This window comes from Achroia grisella, unplaced genomic scaffold (genome assembly GCF_030625045.1).
Source record: "Achroia grisella isolate CSIRO2021 unplaced genomic scaffold, CSIRO_AGI_Agris_v1 utg856, whole genome shotgun sequence".
In the NCBI taxonomy this organism is placed as follows: domain Eukaryota; kingdom Metazoa; phylum Arthropoda; class Insecta; order Lepidoptera; family Pyralidae; genus Achroia; species Achroia grisella.
In genome coordinates, this window is record NW_026713045.1 from 1,702,187 (window position 1) to 1,727,489 (window position 25,303).

At 36.0% G+C, this 25,303-nt stretch overlaps 1 protein-coding gene across 3 annotated transcripts in view; it reads left to right on the top strand.

The window, feature by feature from the left end:
- Positions 1–25,303, top strand: part of LOC131852578 (zinc finger protein 91-like) — a 36,075-nt gene that overhangs the window by 6,125 nt on the left and 4,647 nt on the right. The window contains exons 1-3 of one of the 3 annotated variants that reach the window (XM_059203249.1): positions 8,973–8,990; positions 20,976–21,944; positions 23,621–25,053. In XM_059203249.1, coding sequence (XP_059059232.1) covers positions 20,982–21,944; positions 23,621–25,053 — 2,396 coding nt within the window. In that variant the 5' untranslated portion in view covers positions 8,973–8,990; positions 20,976–20,981. Of the gene's footprint in view, positions 1–8,972; positions 8,991–20,975; positions 21,945–23,620; positions 25,054–25,303 lie in introns of those variants that run through there. The other 2 variants (XM_059203248.1, XM_059203250.1) reach the window with 2 other exon arrangements.

Consider the following 25,303-nt stretch of genomic DNA (forward strand, 5'->3'; position numbering starts at 1 on the left):
TTCAATAAAACTACTATTAACGATGAAAGATAAGATACACTGGTTGAACAATTTTATCAAAATCTCGTTATTATTATTATTATTAATTTATCTTTGAACACTTATTTGCTGTGTAATATCCATGTTGTAAAGAAATATTTAACAATATTTTTACCAAAGCCAAATTATATGTAATATTATGTGAAACTATGTTCTTAACCAATTTTTACGAGTACGTGAAGATCCATTGTATCACGAGGACACACATAGGCTATCTCATATATTTTATCACAAAAATAAGAAGACAAAGACACTGTTAACAATTAGTTTCTACTATAAACATCACTATATTAATTGCTTTACTTTATTTTAAGAGAAAGAATATTTCATTTTCCTAAAGGACCATAAAAATAATATCATTTGTAATAAAAAGACAAAACTGTCTTTACATTTTTGTCTTTTTATTTTCGAATACACAAAAGAACAATAAAGCGAAGCAATCCTACAGATAATATTTGAGTTGTTATCTATTGATATGAAACGAGTAACGCCGTACATTTTACTTAGTATCGAATATGTTTATAGTCAGTAAACTTTGCAATACGTTCCAATGTTGTTTCAAATCAACTTAATTTTACTTTTATTGAAAAAACCCGCAGTATTCGAACTATCATACAAAGACCATCATAAAGACGTCATAAATTAGGGAACCAGTAATTAACGACTTTGTATCTTTCACATTTTGGCCGTTTTAGTAATATTTTTCATTGCAGCTCCGCTCCTATTTGTCATAGCATGATGTTATATAGCCTTCCTCGATAAACAGGCTAATGGGCATACAACACTAAAAGACTTAAAAACCGGAACAGTAGTACCGGAATTTACTCTGAACATCTAAACTCACAAACTGTACCTCTGTAACAATTAGTTTAGATAAAGTTTGTAAATCTATTCTACTTTATAAAATTTTGAAGTTCATAACACCAGAGTGAGATCGAAAATATCGGAAATGATGTCTATTATGTTTCCTCCTTTATTGCCATGTAATTAATGTTTTATGAGTTTAAACAATACATTTAATGGCGCTAGTTTCTGAGTTAGTTAATTGCCTACAATATTATTAAGTTGTCAAACAAACCTCCTGACTAGGCTTTTTACATCGATTATAATTAGCTGGCTAATTTTTCTCTTTGTATTTTAATAAATAATTTTGATTCAATTGATCTAGTTAGGTATTGTAAGCCAATCAAAAGTGGTAGTTCGGTTTTGACTGTCATATTGTTAAACTTTAGTAATATCAAATTAAAAAATGTTATATTTATGGATATGGAGTCTATTACAGACACTTACGATAATTCAAATCTAGTGTCAATACAGAATATACTTCGAAATATATTGTACTTAGTTTAAGCCGATAAGACCGACAAGAAATTTGTACTTACGAATAGCAATAGTATTTAAATTAAAATAGTGTTTAAATTTCTCATTCCAAACGCCAAGGAATGGAATTTCCTAATATAGTAACAATACATATATATTTTATTCGGTATAAACATTTTAGGTCGTCACTCCGTTATATCTGCCTAGTCTATAAGGGATATGGTAGTCAGAACTACCCTAGATAGCCTAGTTACAAGCAGTGATGTTATGGATATGAAATTTCGGATACGGATAGGTTTCGGATATAGGAACGATTATAATACCGGATATGAAACTATTTCGGATTATCCGTTAGTTTCGGATAATTTCGGTTACGGGTATCAATTTTTTAAGGAATTTCATAAGTAAAATACAAATAGCTAATAAAATGGTTACATATCGTGTTTCTATTAGGCTCCGCCCCTATCCGATATTATCTGAAACTTTTATTTCGGATTCGGTTACGGTTACGAATATTTTTTTATAACATAACATCCCTGGTTACAAGCATTCATAGCATATACCTGTTTTAAAAATAGTTGTACTAGAGATGCTAGTCGTACTAGAGAGTAACGAAGATGGCACGCTCTTTTTTCTATGCTTACGCACAGTTTTGAACACCTGTGCTAGTCGGTTCAATGATTTGCTATACGATTGGTATAATGCGGTGTCGTGGCCGCCGCCGCCGCGCCGCTCCGCGTCGGCAGCTGCAATGCAGCTGGGCAGTGCTTTTGCTCGTTTTACTGCACTGTCCTGCCACATTATACTGAACGTAGTCATAACACGTGGGATGGCTGCCATGAATCAAATCTCTGCAATTAGATAATACATTTATACTAATATTAAAAGACGAAATGGTTGATTATTTGTAATTGATGAAGTCAAAGAGTACTTGACTGAATTCAATTCTGAATACCGGTTAAATAGACAGGCAGCGCCACGGGTTACAACTAGTACAAATTAACCATAAGTGACCAATACCAATATCCCAATATACCAATATGGGTACTCTGCGAATATACTGAAGTATGACTCTATTAAATAATAGCCATAAAATACTGACTTCTTTTCTTCTTCAGCTTCATTGTTTTGCGGAAACCTAAAACTAAAAATCACTGTCAGACTTTTTTTTTTATTTCACTGTTGGAAATAAGACTAGTTATCTAATAAAAATGCGGCTTGATATAAACGTTGAAATAGGTACAATGACGACCTCGATGGTCTAGCGGACAAGCACACCGCTTTACGACCGATGGTCACGGGTTCGATTCCTCGCACGGCACAAACATTCGTATTCATGAGTATGATTGTTTGTATCGGTCTGGGTGTTTTCTATGTATAATATTTATGTATTTACAAAAAAAAAAAATATCTATGTATATGTATCAGTTATCTAGTACCCATAACACAAGCTCTAGCTAGCTTAACTTGGGTCTAGATGGCTCTGTGTGATTTGTCCTGAGATTATTATTATTATTATATTATAATGGTTCTTGAAATCACTTTACGTAAAAGTAAAAAATTAGAAAACAGTCAAAGAGGAAAATAACTATAGTCATATATCACCATTAACTAACGATGCACACCGGCTTCGTATAGTATTTCAAACAGTTTTCACCAAATCTTAACGAATCATACACCTAAACTTTCTCAAAATTCACTAACCTGAAAATCCGTTCAGTAGTTTTTGAGATTCAGAGTCAGATGTGACTTTTATTTGAAATATGCAGCCTTCAGGATCGTCGTAAAATCGTTGTATTGTGATGATAGGAGCGGTAGTGAGAGTAAACACACACAGTAGGGTGTAACTTGTATATTTAACTGTTACATCTTGAATACTCTAGCTTACACTAATTACATAAACTATATATATGAGGTACTGCGTGACCTACGTGTCGTTATACAAAACGTACACTCGCACAATCTTTTACTGAACGTGCTGATTTGCATCACTATACCACACCTCCCCTGAAAAGTAGGGTGTCTATGGTGAGGGTGTCCCCTCCCTCTGAAAGTTTAACATTACAAGGACAATTTTATTATTTAAACATACAAAAAGACAAAAAAAACAGCACCAAGGATTAATTTAACTTAACAATTTCTCAAGGTATATCATACCTGAGTACAAAAAAAATACAAACTTTTATAAATACATTGTATTATTAATACATATTTGTCATCATCTAACAGATCTTGTTTTCTACTAAACAAGTAGTAACCAAAAATTAAAATTAGGCCTTTTACTCTATAACAATTTTAAGAAATTTTATGGTTTATATTATTGGCCAATGTGACAATGCTCACTTCATTATCTGTACTTATTGACTTACTATACTTATCTATACATTTTACAGTATACCTACATAATCGTAAAAACTCATCATACTTCTGTATATACCGACAGAACTTATTAACTTGAGACTTATTGTACATATTTTTAATAATTATAACTTCCATAATATTATGATCCTTGCATATCTCTACAAGTTCTCTTAATGATTTATCGACGCCCACCTTTGTTAATAGAGACGTTTGATTTAAATATATTATAGATCCGGATAGAACTACATTGCACGCATTATCATGCATATTATGCATACCTAACACTTTTCCTAATGTCTCCTTATTACAAATATTTAATTTCACACGAAACTGTGATTTTGTAGTAATTTCTGCCATCTTTGATGGACTAGGTTTTACTTTCACTTGAGAACATTTATTAACTTTCTTAATTGGACCTTGCGTAATAACGCTTGAACAGCATGAGTTTAATTTTTTTAACTCATCGGATGTTACAATTATTTTCGATAATTGGTCCGTTGTTCTATTTTTCGCACAATTTCCATTTTCCACAATATAATCAGTTTTCCTTTTATTAGGAAAATTAACATATTTTATACCATTGTTTCTTTTTTGAAAAGGTATACGGACCCTATCAAGTGATCCGTGGGGCTTTACACTTAAACAGCCCAATTCAAAATTTATAATACCATTAAATTGTATTAAAAAATCTTCTCCTAATATACCATGGGAACTGCACTGTAATTCTTTAAATACATAAAACTTTTGTCTAAATTGCAGTTTCTGAAATTCAAGATTCAGGTAAACAAATCCCATTGCCTCTAGATTACCACAAACGCCTTTTATTATAGCGTTATCTTTATGGATCTTAATTGAAGGCAAATTTTTTAACCAATCATACTTTAAAACTGACATTGATGCTCCTGAGTCTGCTATCAAAAATATATCATTATTAAAACAATTAAATTTAACTACCTTATTTGTGTTAAAAGCTAAAATTTCGGTATTCTTATTTCCATGAACAAAATCTAACGATGTCTTTTTATCGCTATTCCTACTATCAGCTGACGCTTTGACGTAATTCATATGCTTACTATAACAAACTGCGCGACCTTCTTTACTATGCATTTTTGTATTTTGCTGACTACGCGCCTTAGTATTATTACGCTTCGCTTGACATTGATTTGTTCTGCGATCAAATTCTCGTGCATCATAATTTATTTTATTTATTAAACACGTTTGGAAGTTCTTAGGAATGAATTCCTCCTCTTCTATTGCTGTTTTGACAGCTTCTTGTAAATTTGATATTTTTCGACATATTATATACATTGTCAACCTATTATCGTTTAGCCCGTATGCAAATTGCCTAATTGCAATATTCTCATTTATGGGCAATAGAATATCATACGCGGTGTTCAAACCCCCCGCTTGGGCAATTGTTAATTCAACAAACAACCTTTCAATTTCATCCCCAAACTCTAAAATTGTCCTATTACCCTGCCTACATTTTTGTAGTTGCGTTAAAATGAATGTATACGATTTACTTGGTAATAGAATTTTTCTTATATCCTCCGTTAAATTATTAATATTGTCGTAGTTTGATTTTAATTTTAATTTGGCACAACTAGAAAGTCTCGTCTTTAATATAAAATTAATTAATAAGGGGTGGTCAACAGGCCTGAGGATGGTTTTGTAAAATTCAATGCCGTCTAAAAGGCTTTTTATAATGTTCTCATCCCGATTCACTATAGGTAATAGCAATAAAGCTGTTTTTAAATCAAATGCGGCCATTTTTAAAATATACAAACTAATATAAAATTATTTCAAAAATTGTGTAAGTGGCCTGTCACAGTTTGCCTACTTCCTGTTCAAAATAAGTGACTTAAATTTAAATACACAATCAAATATTATATACCACTTAATATGTCTCTAAATTATATTTTCACTACACCAAACACGTATAAAAAAAAATGTCTTCAGAAATGACACTAATCACGGCACAATAATCACTACAACTTTTGTAGACCAATAGCAACCTTTTATTCAATCTTCATACTTCCATCTATGGATGCTTCAATCAATTTTAGGCACAGGTATGCGGTGAACCTCAATTTGAGGATATTGGACACCGATAGCCTAGGAACATTAATTTCCACCGTACAATATATTGAGGGTAAATAATTTATACCTCTTTGCTGCCCGAAGATCTTCAGAGTATAGTCTGATCTTGATCCATTTATGCAGCTTCTTTGTCACGGTCGCCATGTGATGATAGGAGCGGTAGTGAGAGTAAACACACACAGTAGGGTGTAACTTGTATATTTAACTGTTACATCTTGAATACTCTAGCTTACACTAATTACATAAACTATATATATGAGGTACTGCGTGACCTACGTGTCGTTATACAAAACGTACACTCGCACAATCTTTTACTGAACGTGCTGATTTGCATCACTATACCACAGTATTATGCGTTTGGGATAGGCGTTGGAATAACGGATGATACTATAAGAGTAGGGGTGAGGGATTCAGATTAGTTATTTAGTTGGCAATATTTAACGTGATGTGCTATTGTCGCTGACAGCCTGGCCGGTTGATGTTGTTATGTTGTTCCATTTTTTTCGCGTTTCTAGGTACTTATCATTAAGTGTCCTTTGCTGCAGCAGATAACAGTTAAATAGCGAAATAAATTTAAGAGTTATATCACAGATATTTATACAAATATTTAAGTGAGATATGTCTTTAAGATAAACTTTTTACTCCTGAAAATTGGTCCCCGGAAGTTGCATAAAAAGGATGATAAGCTCTCCACCGTCATCCTCTAAGATACAAAATTAAATACAGCCTGCTATTTTTATTATTGTTAATATTTGCCCTATTACCTATAAAAACTAGCTGCCATGTAATGAATTATCGCTTTTAGTAACATTTCGTCCTGATTAAAGTTCTTCGTCAAATTTCAACGCCAATGGTTTGATTTTCATTTAGACCCATTAAGATACGAACTTTATTGGTATAGTAGTGTCTTTTGTTGTCTCATTTGTTGTACGTTAGTACAAGGTTATTCCAGTTTGAATGTCAGATGACTGATTCGTAATGGTATGTAAATACTACAATTACGTTAACAAATTGAAGTTGAGTTACTATCTTACTTGATAACAATAGCTATACTTCTTCTTATGTCGATGATTGCTGACTTTCCAGCCTATTAAAGCGCAGCCTATTAAAACAATGAACACATTACTCTTTCATGGCATACCTAAAAAAGTAAAATAACAACTGTCTACCCAAAACTAATTTACAAGTGACATATTAGTTTGCTATTTTCGAATTGAATTAATTTTTAATTAAGCTCTTCTCTTATAGTCTCTAGTAATGTTTATTGTGTTCATTTTCTATTGCATGCATGTATTTATTGACTTGTGTAGCAACGATAAGTACATTTGCTACGTATCTATAATGTCATATATATGAACCCTAAGTCTAAGATTATCTATGGTTGTAACTTTGTAATCTAGTGTAATGTAGTGTATGTTAGTGATATCTAAGGATATTTTATATAAGTATATAATAATTGCAAAAAAAGCTCGTTGCATTAGACGGCAAGACAATGTCGCTGTAGATAGACATAGAAATACCATATTCCACTTTACCGAGATAACGTTATCAGCAATAGCCTTGCTGTGGAGATTCTGTTAAACCACACAGTTTCGTACGTATACTGCATTTATATATTATCTCTACCTATTTCAGACAGGCGTCCAGTAGGCTTTTCTTATTTCTTCTGATATAATAATAATAATTTATTTTTCACATATATTGTACAAATTATTCACTCAGTTTAGAAAACATCTGTGATTCAGGAGTCAGTGTTCTGTTTCATATTGTCTGTACTTGTATATTAGTACTGATATGCACTAATCTAGGGTACAAGCCATGCGTTGAATCAGCAATCAACATTGTTGTCACATTTTACTAAATACGTGCAATACAGGATGCTTTCATTTTTAATGTGAATCCCCCTCTGAAGTGTCGTAGCGCCGATGTCACTGAAACGAAAAGAGGTCGTTCGTGTTTGCGCCAACCATCGCGCATCCAGCCAACAATGAAGAGCGGCGCGCTGTGCTCAGTGCCAGTGCTATATCGAACACACTACACACGTAATAATCTGTGTGCAGATAGGCAGCCGCGTGCTGCTTGTAGGCGGCACGTAATGTATGCGTGCTCGGTCTCGGCTGACTCCATATCCATCTGTTGTCGTCGTACTGTCGGCGACCGGCGCGGCGTTCAGAACAGTATACTGCGGACGCACGGCCGACGCACTCACTTCACAGTGACCTCACTGCCCAGGCGCTAGCCATGCCACCTACCTAAATATGACCTAAACGAAACTGAAATAATGCTAATTGAACTGCAATATCCTCATTTTAGTGTCTATAGTTTTGTAAATGAGTCACTAGTCAATGCATGTCCTATAGTCTGTAGTCTGTGTCCATCGTTAACGATCGTGTCATCGCCTAATTGAGCGTGCTACGCAGACAACACCATTTAATTGGAGCTCGTCTGTGGTAACTGTACACTGCATGTAAAATAGGTACATACAACACTAGTTCTTATGTGGATTGCGCGAGGCCGCGCACCACCTGACACGAGAGCAGCTGGCGGCCGCCGGCTGCTTGCGCTTGCGTATAACAAAACTTGTTTCCAAGCAGACGCTTCAATATGGCGGACCACCATCGTTGACGTCGCGCAATCATACAACTCATGGTGCTTCTATATGTTTTCATAGGTTTCATCAATTAAAAATTGTACTACGTTGGGCATTCAATTATGTTGCGGACTAATGTTACGCAGACGTTAGCAAATAAATGCAATAACAATGATAAAGATATTCTTCATCGTCGGCCTAACAGCCGGGCGATTCTAAGAAATGGCCGCGTGTACTGTTGGATCACTTTGTTGTTCAAGCGCATTGTCGATCGGTCGTCCTTTGCCGAGTCCGCGCCGTGATCGTATTTTTCCGCTGGCGTTGTTAACAGGCAACGTGCCCTCGCAGTGCGGCTGTTTACACGAGCAGTGGTTAGTACATAGCTACATAGGTACCTACACATAACTAGGTAAACGCGTAGGCAGCGACGCTCGTGGAGCCCGCGGCGGCGGCGTCGTCGCACGACCCTGATAATTTGCTGCGCTTATGTTACTTCAACGGCTTCTTGCGACACTTTACGGCCGCTTTCCTGGGTTTCTACTCCTTACCTACACCTCGTGCTTGTATGTCGCTGAATTAGGTGAGTCTTTGCTATACGTATCTCACATTACTGTACTTTGAACTGTTGATGTAGGTAAAACTATTTATTACATTCGTTTTCCCTAACGTAAGTACTCAACAATGTAATTTAAATAATAGTAAATGTAACTAGTGTTACATATATTACGTAGTTAATTAAGGTACTAACACTGAATAGAAAAATTTTTCGAAAATTAATATGGTACGTCATTACAAATCACATGTGCTTTTATCAAACTAATTATAAATTATGCTTAGCGTGCGAGTTTATAGTGTTCTGTGGGGGTACACCGTAATCACAAACTTAGCGCCTACTTTAAAATTATCCTACTAAGACATCATATTTCGGCATTATTTGTATTTGTTATAAGTATTATTAGTAATTGATATTAATTATGTGAGCACATTGCTTTGGAATGGATATACCTAATTGATTAATATTTTTAATTCCCAATACAAAAAACTCAAAATAAACAAACTTGAGTTTAAAGTCATAATATAAATAAAATATGAACTGGATTGACAGATGAATGTTTGACTTAACAGTTTCTGGTGTATAGTTGTAATGAAAAGGTGGTCTCGGTCTCTTCACTCGTGCGAAGTCGAGTGTTTAGATACAAGACATACCAACTAGCACACAAATACAACTTCGTTTGCTTTTTTCAAATAAAAGATAGTCTCTTCTATCTATGTTCCTCTACGCAATGTTAGTTATCTCTAATTCTCTATGTCATTTCAAATCCGTTCGACCGTATAGTTGTATAAACAATAACAAACAAACAGGTACACTTTCGCTGGTATAATATTAGTATGCTTAATATTTAGAATAAACAAACAATATTTCAATTGTATTAAATAAAAAAATATTCAGTTAATAAATTACAGTCTTAGATGAGCTAGTTTGAGATTAGATACTTAGAATTATTTACAATACTTTTTGCAAATATTTATAATCTATATACATATATGTGATACCTATATTCTAATTATTGTATTAACGCCAATCTTACTCTACAAAATAACTTTACATAGAGCATTTTGTACAGGCCTACGAAAGGTTTATTTCTGGCCAATTAATAATTTAACATGAAATATCATTTTTTATGCATCTACCTTATACAGGGTTAACTCTTATTATAATTACTTATGTATTCTTATTTTTTTTTCAACGCGTGACGCGTTATTGTTCAAAATAACCTAATACCCTAGTGTCGCAATAGCAGACATAATAATGTAATGTTCGAGATTATTATTGGAACTGTAGCTTAATACCCCAATTATTACACATTTATTAAAACAAAAATATTTGTAAACTATATAAACAAACCAATAATCTCTATAATACGAATAGTATTATAGAGATTATTGGCTGAATGTTTTTTATTCTGCTTCCGAATTTTTTTATTGAATTTCACGTTATATTTTCAATAATTATTTTGTAATACAATTTATTTAGCATGACAACTAATATCGGTATTACTTGTACGTATTACGAAGTAGGTTGGCATCTATTATTATTATAGTATATCTGCTTCCACGGCGATTCGATGCTGGAATTGATACTGTTGTTATATGAATGGGTATATGTATATTTGGCACAGAATTCGGGGTGTACTCATGTGATGTTTACTATTGTAATGGATATTGAATTGACTCACTATTACCACATTAGTGCCTACAAATATGTCACCATGTCTGCGTACGTGCACGAGTTGGTCGACGTCGATCATACCGAGGCGTCCATGACACTTAAACGTGCGAGCAGCACCTCTGCTATCTGGTGGTTTGATAACGCGTATTATCAGCGGGCCTCGGTGCGGGAGGACCGACATGAGAGCGGCTGCGGTCGGCCCGGTTGTTGGTTGGCGCATGGCGGACGGCGGACGGCGAGGGCATAGCAGTCACCGCACATGTTGCGGAACGTGCAGCCGAGGGGCGCGGGGCGGGACCGCCAGGGACGGCGTCAACACACCGGCACGTCGAGCCACGCACACATCCGCGGCGCCGACACGACGCCCGCGCCCGAGGAGCGTCACTGCGCCTTATCGCAGCCATCTTTAAACGAGCACGATGCACGCCACCCGCGACTCGGTACGAATTCCATTCGAAAACACTGTTGCCATGATGGTCATCGACGGCTGGCTGCACCTTTCATTCGTTCCGACATCAGAGTCGTGCATCAGTTACTTGCCTACTTCTTCAAGGCCATGTTAATTACCAGTTGAACCAGTTGACAGTCGCGCTCATTAACAGAGCTCACCATAATGACGGCCAAACAATGACGAAATTGTTAAAACATTTCGATTACGGCGGCGTAAATTACGCTGCTGTATTCAGTCGTAATTAGAGTACTTACCTACACAACAATTGTTGATGCAGCAGAATTGTCAACTGTTTGAAACATACTGCAGCAGCATATTACATACATAAGCATCCTTAGTTGTACCAAATAAAGCACGCCCTGTTTAGATTCGTCTACGGCTTATACATCTCCACACTAGGGTGTTCTTGCGGCGACCATCTGTATCGATCTCGGGTGGGAGGTGTGGGTCGACATCCCGTCGCCTACGACTGTAGAGGCGGCGGCGGCGGCTCTAACGGAGCTTCCGTAAAATCCAGGCTAGAGGCTGTCGGGTGGGTGATAAAGGAAAACTGCCTACGAAGTCGGCCCCTGGCGGGTGTTTGCTTGGAGTATGGCGGCGTGTTGTCGCGCATCTATATATAGCTCGTGTTGGTTGGAGCCGGTGCGACCGCGCCCGCCGCTACCGTCGCCGCCGCGCTGCTCCGACGACGACGTCCGATGAAAGGTCAATTGGCGCGGAAATTATTTGCGTCGCAAAATTCGTATCATTGACATGCATCATTTCGGCATAGTTATAACATGATATTGTCCACCATCAATCAGTAATTAACTTCCATATACCTATTCTAAAACGAAACTACAAAGTAACAAGCTGTTGATTGTTGCTAATACCTATAGAACCCAACATTAAGTTAGCGTGTGTTCTATACTGAAGATTTGAAGGTAACAACGCGACACGCATTCTTATCGGAACTCATATAACAATAGATATTATATAGGTATAATGAAAACATGTAGACAATTGATGCCATTCGTACGTACTGGCCAACTGAATATAGATATAGGGTAGATATCTGTGCGTTGCCAGTGGCTGTCAGAATTGCTTTGTCGGTCCGAAGTCAGTTGCATTCTTGATAGTTAGGAATAAGAACGGGTTTCATTGCAAGAAGTGGTCATGCAGATAGTATGGAGGCCGCATCGAGGTGAACGCTTTACCAAGGCACCTTATTGCGACTGTGGTTAGTCACGCTTGGAATGCCTGCGTCGACTCACCTCCTCAGTTCAACTCCTACAACAGCAGCAAATTACATACGTGTAGCTATAAATACTAGCGCGTGTAGCTGTTGCTTGGTATATATGGTAGATATATGGATAGCTATAAATACTCATATGTATATGCAAGTACCTATGTCTACAGGTCCTGTAAGGCACACTACGTGGGTATATACAATGCGAATTATCAATGTAAAGAGCAGTTATAAATTCAACAGTGATAGCAATATTGAGAATACGATGACGTAGCCTTTCGATGATAATCAATCGTTTACGATTACGTAGACAAGCTACACACTCCACGATAAGTTGTTACTAATCACCAAATTCGATCTATCTGTAGTTTTCTGTATGACCTACCTATACAGAAAACTACAGTTTTCCATATAGGTGTAGGTAGTACCTATTTACGTAAATGTATTATAAATTGCCATTGCTGTTGTGCAATCAAAAAACACTTAATCTTTCTTTGATTCCACAAGCTTAATCGTCTGAAATCCTGAAATGGTACAAATTTCCCACTATTTTTGCTTTGCAATTCCGGAGGATCATCTGTGAAATGTGAATCACACCCTCACTTCAACTGAAACACATTACAAAGAAAGATGCATGTCGGCTGAAATAAGTGAGACTGATGTAGTCACGCAGACGACTTCGTAAGTCTATCTCGGTAAAATATCCATATTATTAGGGCTCAATTAATGGCTAGTCAGAGTCTAGAGTCATACAAGTTAATGCAAGTCATGTCGTATGTGGATGGTATTAGAAATACGTCGAACAAATTGCTTTTATACATAGCAATGGTAGAAGACCAAGTTGTTGTGACAGCTAGCATAGACACATTATATCACTATATAGCTAGGACTTTGACCATCCAATTACTATGATCTTTATATTTTTATACGACTTCCTACAGTCGGTCAAAGTGTAATAATGACATGCTTGACCAATTCTGATAAAACATAGATATATTATAAGTTACTCTAATAGTTACTCTTTTTTCTGATGTGTTGTTAAGTACATTAAAAAAACAGACTTACAGATTATTCTGTAGACTATTTTTTCTGATAGTTTCATTTATATCGTACAAATGTGGTTCATTTCTGAAATAATATTATGTTATCTGTGCTGAAATTGAACTGAAATACGAGTATAAAATCGCATACTGTTTCTTACTGTATTAGGATAGTTCCCAGTTTAGTAATGGAGTCGATGGTACAGTTAACGCTAAACTAAAATTTTACTAAATAAAACTAACAAAAATGTTTACCGATTTTAAATCTATACCGTGTTTACGACCTACACAGCGTTATGCTATAAGTGTTTTGTAGCCTAAAATCCCGGGTTCAATTCTCAATCGGTAGCATACACAAAAGATCAAGGTTTGATTTTAAACTTTTAGTAAAGTTAGTCGGTTGAATATTAAGTATATAAACAGTGTTGAGATATTTACCATCAAACAATGTCTGTTTTTACCATTAGAATCGATAATGCTACCCAACATTTGAAAATAAGTACCAAAAAGATTTTATTGATAACTAGCTACTCGCCCCGGCTTCGCACGGGTGTACGTATGTTATATATATAAACTTTCCTCTTGAATCACTCTATCTATTTAAAAAAATCGCTTCAAAATCCGTTGCGTAGTTTTAAAAATTTAAGCATACATAGGGACGAACAGACAGTGACAGCGACTTTGTTTTATACTATGTTGATAAAGATAGACTAAAGTGAGATTTATAAAGAACATCAATTTCGAAGGGTGTATAAGTGAATACGTGTTATTGTTTTTTAAGATAAATCATTTTTAAAATTATTGTTTAATATTGGCACGGGGCCAAGCCGGGAGTGGACAATATTTTATATATTGTCAATCGATTTGAACATTTCTTGCATACACATACATGCAATTACGTGTTTATCAAATTTTAATGTATGTTTTTATAATTAAAATAATTTACTCCCGTTATTTCCATGTATAATGTATAGAAATTGAAATCATTGTCGTTGTGAAACAAAATCTTTTGTTTATCAATTTTCACTTGCTGGTGTCTTGGTTGTAATTTTAGTAGGTATAGTAAATTATTTGATACCACATATAGCACATATAGCATAAAACAGCACACGTGTCGTACAAACAAAGAAATAGAGGCATCAGAGACTGAGTTTTTTTTTATATACATATTACACATATGTAAAAGAATTGTACTTACTTGTGTAATAAATATATTGCAATACACATAAATATACTTAATAAACAATTTGTAATTAGTTCGTTGAACCTGCAGTATCCAGATGTTTATTATTGTATTGTAAAAGTTACTTCAATTAAAACGGCAAATTGCTCGTTGGATTCGCACACCAATGGTTCCTGACAAATATTATAATATTTTTCTAAGTATCATCATCGTTACATAGTATAAACATGGTCGTTGACGCTGTCTGTCCCTATGTCTGCTTAAATCTGTAAAACTACGCAACGGATTTTGAAGCGGTTTTTTAATAGATAGAGTGATTCAAGGGAAGGTTTATATATATATAAAACATGTACAACCGTGTGAAGTGGGGGCGAGTAGCTAGTCATAGATAACAGAATATTACATAGTATGATCACAGATAAGAAAATATGGGTGATATAACTATAAGTAAACACACTTTAATGTGTTTACTATTCTCTTTACTGTAACCAAGTATGGGTAAGAAATTGGACAGATGACTAAGTTTGATTGTGTATAGATTTATATGCTATCTTAAAAAGTGTGCCAGCCAGGATAATTATTCTATTATTCTAGTAATCCATACTAGCGAAAAGTGCAAAAATATCTCTCTGTATATTCATTACCTTTACCCAACCAAACGGCTGGACGGATCTTTTAGAAATTTGACCAAATATGTATACACACTACGTGGTAGGATATTGTGTATAAATTATTTTAAAAAGTCACCGGCATCCAACACGCTGCACTTTGTTTGTTGAATAGTGTTGAATAAAAATCGGTAAAGAATAATAATTTCCGTAATATTATAGAAATACGTCGACATTGAAATTAATGATGAGAGTTCAACGAACTTCTTCCTATAATTCATTAATATGTACAATAAATTAATATAAATGTTAGACAACTAACTTTTAATGTCTCATAAACTAGTATATTCATGAATTGCTATTTGAATTTACTGCTCGAGTTGATCCGCATTGCCTATTATATCAATCTATTTTTTAAGCATTTTCTATATGCCAATAAAACGAAGATGTCTATTATTGTATTCGAATTATATCGCTTCTGAACTGACTTTGATAAATCTTTTTCAATCTATAGAAATTACTCCCCTGTTGGACCAATAATTTTATTTCTAATAATTTCCTGACAAAAATGTTATAGAAAAATATGATTATGTTTAAAAACCCAGATAAAAGGTATCATTGAAAGGCACAATCTCCAATAACTGGACATTAAACCGTAACACGTGATATTTACGGAATTATCTTTTCGTATGAGGATAAAAATGCATATAAGAGACTATATAATACGCTTGATTACGCAAATAGGTCGTCAAATCCTATAAATACGTGTACAAGGTTATAAGACAACTAGAAAACACTAGATATTATGTTAATTCAAGACGTAAATAATACATTTTTGACGGAATCTGCAAATTATAGCTTGGGCCCTTTTGTAGAACACTAGCTGTGCCCAGGACTTCACACGCCTAACTAATAAAATAGAGCTCTACTTAACTGTATGTTTAATGCAATTTTATACAATAGAGATGTTATAGGACATATAACATATATTTGTATATCTATATGCACACTGTTATATTCATATTTAAATGTATGTATAATAAGTCGTAGAAAAATTCATTAAACTGCTATTCTTAAATTGAAATAACAAAAGGACTTATGAATTCTATAAAACTAATTATTTATGACACATTGCTTCTTTAAGGTTACCTAACTCTAATTTTTGGAATAGTTTTTTTAATGTCGTCTACATTTAAGAAAAATAATGAGCTTTTTTGTTAATTGTGGTACGGATTGTCGAGGGTTGTGTTTATTAGTATAATTATCAAAATAAGTATTACAGAAAACACCGGATCACTTTCAACTTGAATCATTTGTAATACAAATCAACTTATTGGTAATATGTAATTTTCTGTGTATATCTAGCCTGTTGTGCTATGTCCATTATTCACGTATCCGTACTTACATTCTCTGTATCTCTATAAAAACTTTAGTAAAGTTAACTTGTCAAGAGTATTTTGATACAGAATTAAAAGAAAAGAGCCATTCGATAATAAACAATAGTACGATCAATGGAAAGGAAAAGTATAGTTATGGATTCTCAATAACATCAGTTTCGATGCGTAGCTGCGGGTCTCGCCAATTGAACTTGAAACAGACGAAAGTGAAAGGAATTATATGCTGTTACAGATATTTCGTGTCCGTGCATTATTAACATATGAACTGATATCAAACCCTTACTGTTATGTAAATTGGGTTTATTTTGGATTATATAGAGGTATACCAGTACGTAGTCCAATTAAATGTACTACAATGTAGTTGTGGTAAAGTATTGTCAATAGAGTAACTTTACGGCATGTAGTCGTTTTATATGAATATCTTTATCAAACATTCAATGTTTGTATTTTAACAATATTTACAATGTCTTATTAACATAATGTGTGTGAGGTACATTTTTAAAACAATTATGCAATTTCAAATTAATTCTAAAATATGCATTAGCTTTATAGCACGTCGAATGTTTTGAAATTCTTAACTGCTGCTATTCGTTGTGGTTTCTAGATAACCAATATCATGCTGCCACTAAATAGCCCACTGGCGTGTTATCGCAAATACCACGTCGATGATACATTACAAACAGAGCATTCAGCAAGTTGTTGAACGCCGCTCGTTGCTATTTTTATGTCCATTGTGACAAATAATAAACAGGCGGGCATCAGCCGTACCTCGGCAGCGGTGACGGCCACGCTGTGCGTGCGAACATTGCGCTTATGATGGGTACTATTGGGTAGACGTCGACGGCCGTGCTTGGGTCGACATCCCTGCATCCCCGGACTGCGCCGGCTGTGCCGCTCTATAAATACACAGCAGGTGTGGTGGGCGAGCGGGGTATGAGGGGCGCGCGCGGCGAGGGGCATCCGCCTCTGCAGCGCTCCAAACCGCTCGCAGCGGCCAACGGACCTTAGCGACGCCATATCGATTGCGAGGGCTCCCCCTGCGGCGCGCCGCCGCCTCCATTGTGCTCGGGCTGGGATGCCTTCTCCGACCGTTTCCTGCCTCGACCCTGTCAAGTTGTCCGCGTCGACGTGCCGGCTGTCGCCCCTCCCCGCACCTCGCCCTGCTGTCCCATCAGGACACGTCCGGCAGATGCTTCTACTCGAGTGGTTCAGACATCTCACTATGTTATATATGTACATATTATCATATGATTATCTGTACTAGAAAATAGCATTATCGAAATATACTATTCTAGATACGTATATCGGTATATATAGAATACGTATATATTGTATAGCGACCCAACAAATGATCAGTAAAAGTGCATTAGTTGTATTTACGTCAGTCAATGTAGAAAAATGAACTAAAAACTTCTTCAATGCCGCTCACGCGTAATCAGAATGTAAATAAATGAATACATATAATGATCGTGATAAAATACACATACTTACGTCTCGAACCTTAAAAGAGTCATCACCAAATATTTTAACTCTATTATAGCGTAACTCTTTGTCTATTTCCATATATGACCTAGCATTTTTACCACGTGATGTTTGGGGGCGAATTTACCGTAATCTTACAAATTGTCAAGTTCGAAAAGTTAGTTTACATGAACAATAAAGTTTGAAGTCGGCTATGTATTCGCGGCACATCAACAGTCAGCACCGCAGGTATTTGAGTCGGGGTGCACAGACAATAATGAAAGTATGTAGAGTAAGGATGCCATTGTGAACAACCTATTTTAATTTTTAACCGTTTCTAAAAAGAAGAGATATTCATCGGACTGTATTTTTTGCATTTTAGGTATGCGACTATTTCATGATTCATGACGTAGTAAATCATATATTACACATATACCTAGATGGGAACAGATTCATACCTTTAAACTACAAACGCAAAATATATTATTACTTCTGTGCTGCTTAGAAGAGTAAGGTTACAACGTAATCATTATTGGCGTGACGTAATTGAGCTTAACAATGGTCACACGACATCGCTTACCACATACTAGGTGTACCCGCGAGGTAGGTAGGTACCCGCGACTCACACTAGGTGTACCCGCGACGCGTATCAAATTAACTAAGATATAGTCTTCTACGCGACCTCATAATAAGCGAGCTGTGTATATAACTTGTTTCATCAGTTCTTAGGTTATGTATGGTTATAAATTAATTCGTTAGAATCACACTACGCTAGCGGGGTACCAACGAAAGATGAACTTAGGTCAGTCATCTCATCGTAATCAAGAATTAACCACGATGGTTTCCAGGGGTCAATCTGACAAAAGATTGATGGCAATGGCACACCTGTTCCCCATTACTAATAATATCAGCAGCAAGTAACAAAACCTACGTATTTTATTTCCAAAAACTAAATATCTACAATGATATTGCACTCGTGCGGGCGCTAGTATAAGCATATAGCGTTTCCGTCAGTCATTGGCATACTGACAACAATATCGCATTAAAATTTGGCGACTTCGAGGCCCTCGAGCGAACTGTTATCACTTTGATATGAGTATAACGGACGACGCGTTGTCTTCGTGTCATTTCTGAGTTTATTTGTAATACAAATATTATAAATGCGAAAGTGTGTGTCTATTTGCCAGTTTGTCTTTTGAACAGATCTTAATGAAATTTGGATTAATGGTAAAATATTTCTTTAGATAACTGCAGTGGTTTCGAAGTTTACTCTTGACACACTTAATAAAACAAACTTCGCGCTCTTTTTTCATAAAAGGGAGCAAACTAACTTACAGCTCACCTTATAGTAAGTGATTACCGCCGCTCATGATCTCCCGCAACATTAGGGAAATTGCAGGTGAGTTGCCAGCCTTTTAAGAAGGGGTGGGTAGGAGAAGGTACTGGGAAAGGGATCGGAGGGAGGAGGATGGGCGTCCGGAACCTCGACTCACCATGCGAAACGCGATAACACTTAACTCTGGTATTCTGAAGAGGTGTAGTGTTTCCCGCTTCGAGCAGGCCCCTTCGCACTGCATAATCACGCGGGATCACACAGCGTGCTATAGCAACTACCTACATTACAAAATACTTACCTACTTGTATATAACACCTACGTCACAAGCAGATACTGATAAAGTCAGAAGCATAGTCAAATTTCTACGTCATATCGAACGCCACATATGCCTGCCCATATTTCGTTCGGTATATTTAATGCCAAAGTAACTGGGGTTTACTGTTACCATGATGTCACTTACCATCTCTTAAATTAATTAAACAATCCATAGTTTGTTATCGGTGTATACATCAACGAAGAGCCACTCAATTTAATTTATATACAAAGATTTTTTGTGTTAGCCAAATTTGAAGTTACGCCCTTAGGGTGTAAATTACTTGGCCACGACGCTCTCTACTGAATAGATATAAGAATCTTTTAATAAGTCGGATGGACGTACAAATTAAATACCTACACAGTCGTAAAACATTATACTCCTTTCATTGGCAGTCAGATAATACTGTTAATTTTTGTATTCTGATTTTAATAAAGTATAACTATTAACTATTCTTTTATAAAAGACATCAACGCTTTTAACTAAAATATTACTAATTTCATCAAATCGTTTACAATTATACGCATAGATAAGCACCTTGTTTCCGCGCGTGTACTTAACTAGACGGTTTTAAAGGATAATAGCAACTTCTTTATACTTGATAGATTATCAAATATTCTATGTAGGTATTTAATTATTTTCTACCTACCGCTACTGCTATATATAATTTACTTACCTACTTTTAGTGACAGTCTTAATAAAATATAAATCTTATTTTTTTCAACTGACTTCTTAATTTTACAAAATATATTGTGTTTCCGAATGTTACGTGTTAAGTGATTGTTTTGATGGTTTTGATGATTTATTTTGCAATTAAATGGGTAAATTCTCATTTAAAAAAATAAGATATGGCTAAAAGTATTAAAAAGAAGCATCAGGTTATTTTATATTGTAATACAATATTTTAGTTTTGTATCGTTACAAATTGGCAACCCACTGGCATAGGGTGTGTAACAGTATGCGTGGTAAGCACCAAATTTCATTAGGCCGTAACCGAGTGGATGTCGCTAACTGGGCCGACAGCTCCCCTAACCGCTGCCGCCGAGGAGGATGAAAAACATAGAAGCATACCATCGGGCCCTCCGCCCGTCCCGCGCCCACGCGCCCTCGGGGCCGCACGCCAGCCGACACCGTCACTTGCCGGTCGCTGCCTGCCTGCCGACTACATACGGCCCATCTCCATCTCATTCAGTCGGCGCTCTCGCGCACCGCACACGTGTCGGCCACAGCGCGCTGCGCTACCGACCGCGATCCGTATACCCTTCGCCGCGCGCCCTCCCGGAAAGTTTAACCGACATCGAACATTGTTTTGTTACAGTGGAGAATGCTACAGCAGATGTCCTCGCCGCCGAGCGCACAAGTCGGCGAGGTCGCGTCTCTTGTGCGCCCCTTTGAAGGTCGCTTGAACGGCGACGTCTCGTCAGAGGCCTCTTCGGACGCTGCGGAAGAATCGGAGCTGCCGCAGTGTAAAATAAGGAGAAATTACAATTGCGCCAAGTGCAAATTTTATACTCAGAATCCACGAGCGTATCTAGTGCATATACGTGACGTTCACTTTGAAAAATTTAGAATATACGACTGTCCACATTGTGTTTACGCTTCTAGGCATCAGCAGAAACTTTCGAGACATTTGAAAATGGTGCATGTAGCTCCTACTTCGCTTACCAACGGCAAGGTGGATATAGAGATACCACCCCCACCACCACCAATTTCAGACACAACTGAGCCTTCAGAACGAATTGAAGATTTGCTTGAAGAAGTAGAAGAGTGTGAAGATGTAGAAATGGAGGGAGAGGATGGCAATGACGAGTCACTGTGCCGTTCCGCAGACATCGACGGCGGAGTTGATAGATCGATGTCGAATGACATAAATCAATTGAATGCAACAAAAAGCAAGAGTAAATATTTCTCGTGCGTTAAGTGTAACTATGTTACGCACATCAGGGCCAGATTTACTAAGCACGTCAAATATCATTCAATGCCTATGATTAAGTGTGCCATATGTGATTTTCGTACCCCATATAAATGGAATCTGGATCGCCACATGAAAAATCACGGAGGTAATGGTAGCTTCACCTGCTACATGTGCAACTTCACAGCGGACATTAAGCAAAGTCTGACAGTACATGAGATGAATCACCACACTCCGCCAGTGGGTCAATCGTTAATAATTCGCCGCCGCAATCGGGTGGGTGCCAGCGACGTGCCATTTGAAGACGACGTAACAGCGTTTATCACCAAGGAGGAAGAAGGGAGTGGCGACTCACGCTCCTCACACTCGACCTCGGTGAGTGTCACCGTGTATAACATGTTGTAAGGGGCCGCGCCCCGGGGCGGACAACAGTGCCCGGTGACGTCACACGTCTGCCACTGTTATCACTGATGGCTCTGCGACTCGCTATACACGCGCGCCGCCGCGCCGGTCGCACTGCGATCCACTCGGTCGGGCGGCCCCTCGCACCCTCTTGTATCATGCTTGCCTATCTACGTTGTATGCATGTCGAAGTTATACGACTTGTGTTGCATTAGTAAACATATTTAGGTATACTTTGCGATTATTATGAATTAAATAATTATGAGCAAAACAATCAAATTAATGTAGATCAGGCCATTAAAGTAGGTACCGCAATAATTGCTATTAAATTATCTTCATTTTTTACCCTGGTAAGAGGTAATCATGCTGTCATGACACCTAACACCTTTTAGCTATGGTACGATACCTATATAACTTATTTATAAATGCATAAACTAAGTTAGCTCCATAATAGTCTACATTCACCAATATTTAGATAGCTATGCATAGTGGGTATCTGATGAATTAATTATAATCAATAATTATTAACAGCCGCTGTAGCGTAAATAGAAACATTGTCAGATCTAGAAAACATTTTGACAAACAATTTGCTTAGAATTGCCTATTCTAGAATTAATGTATGATTTCTTATAGATAGCCTTTCACCTAAGCAATTAGCAGTTATTACCTACGATTAAATAATGTAATCTTCGAAGTAATGACTGTTCATGTTCAAATTATAAATGAATACGTAGTAAGAAATATATTATCTCATGTATCTAGGGATTGATGCAGTTGGTATCTTTTGCTATGCCTAAAAATATTTAAGGACTCATTCTAATTTATTATAAATTCTATACTAAAAAACCTAATTATAAAAATGTCTCTTTATCGACTTGTCTCAGACAAGTTTCAGTTTTCATTTTAAACATAATTCCGAATAATTGATTTCCATTGTATATTTTTTTAATGTTCTAATAATAAAATGAGCGCCCTTAGTTATTTATAGTTTTGCAGCATCACACATTAATTGCGCACTGCAGTCTCACAACAAATAATAAAAAAGGGGATCCATAATTTATAATCAATGTGTTGAAGCCTGATAAAGTCATTATAGCAATATCGAATGTTGACTGTAATAGATTTTATTTGAACGAGGCGTTATCTATATTTATAATTCTACCAGGGTTGAAATATTAAATTTTACTAATTAACTAAATTACTGAAATTACTAATCAAAATTAAGATGCTGGATGGACATTTGTGTTGTTGTTTTTCATGTATGTCAATTAGACAGACTAAATCAAATGAAACTCGGACGGCCTAGGTGCTTTAGCATACCACCTTACTTCCAATGGTCGGGGGTTTGATTCCTCGCACGATACAAATATTTGTATGTATGCGTATGATTGTATCTATGTATTTACATCAGTTGTTTAGTACCCGTAATACATGTCACGTGTAAATAACTGGTACGTTTGTTACAACAAAATGATTCGTATATAAATCTAAACAAGTGTCACATTAGATTTCCTATTACTCGACTTTCTACTAATACCAATTTTACAAACATAAGTTCACAATTATCGACTATAGATCCAAAACAATGCTATTTGTATAAGTGAATATAAGAGTACATTATTTTAATTTTGTTCTTTCTTTTATTTCAGGAATTATTGCAGTACGCAGAGAGAGAAATGATAAGTTGTAATAGCGACTCAAATGATACTGATATGACAGTCAAAAGAGACGATCAACACTCTCCACAAGATATACAGAATGAATTATCACCTAATGCAGACATGGATGATGCCAAATATCAAAAACAGAGCAGAAAAATTTCCAGACCAATTCCTCAATTAATACCATTAAACGCATCTACTCCAAATCAGGGCAAAACGTGCAGTGGTGAACCACCTGCAAAGAAGTTTAAAGAATCGAATTTAACAGAATCAAATGATAGTAATAGCAGCAAATTTGAAAATCTACCGGCGGATGTCACATTAATACCTGTGTCTAATATGCCAACAGGTACCAAGGATACATTAGTGCGTAAAAAAAATGAATCCTTCTTTGACAAATTAAAGGAAAGATTACTCACTGAAACCGGTGAAGAAGGGTCACTTATATGTAAAAATTGCGGTTTTGAAAGCAAATGTTTATCTGAACATTCAGTACATGAGAAAAATTGCTCTTCACAATTAAACCGCATTGCACCAAATACTTTACATTCAACTTTGGGCTCAACGCGATGTCAAAACTGCAGACATAGATGCAAATCTAGTGCAGATCTTTATGTTCATATGCAAACGTGCAGAAAAAATCAAACGAGAGATGACGAACAATGTATAGAACTAAAAAAAAAAGAAAACAATGAAACTACAATATCTGTGCAAGAAAGAGACGCTGAACGACATCCAATGGAAAATGTAGTGTTTGTTTGGAATAACATTAATCATGATCCTAACAAGTTTGAGACACCACTTGGTATTAACATCAATGACGATTCAACACTCCCAGAACTACACAGAAATTACGAAGCTGAAATTGTAGACGATAATGAAAGTATGAACTTGTCGCCAAGTCAAGCTATAGGCAAAAAAGTATTTAAATGTCCACACTGTGAATTTTGGGCTTCAACTGCATCTAGATTTCATGTTCATATTGTAGGACATTTAAATAAGAAGCCTTTTGAATGTTCTTTGTGCAAATACAAGTCAAATTGGAGATGGGATATTACTAAACATATCAAATTAAAGTCGGCTAGAGATCCTGAGCATAATGAAGCAAAAGTGCTTATGACTGATGAAACAGGTCGAAGAAACTATAGCAAATATAATAAATTTTTAGCAATGTCAATTCTGAACGAAAATGGTGAGAACAAATTTCATTACATTGATCAAAATGCTTTAACAGATCCATCAATGGAGGTAGATGAAACCTTGAATGACTTAACTGAAAATATGAATGGATCAATACCATTAGACATGCAGCCACTTAATTTACAGACACAACACGGAGATCAGAAATCCAATGATGGCAAAATTTCCGATTCCAAGAAACCAAAGAAAACTCTGTGGAAATGTAAAAAATGCAATTATAGGTAAGTTTATTTATCAAATTCATTTATAATATAATAAGAAATATAATATTAACAAACAGGTTCCAAATAGGCATCGTTTCTAAAATAATTTTTCATCATTGATATATGATATATGTATAATTTCATACATAGCTGCGACTCTGCTTTATATATTAATCGTACTGGACTAATTTGACGAGTACATATCAATATTTTAATTTATTAAAGATTTTCATTATTTTATGAACGGGCTTTCATTGGCTTGATTATT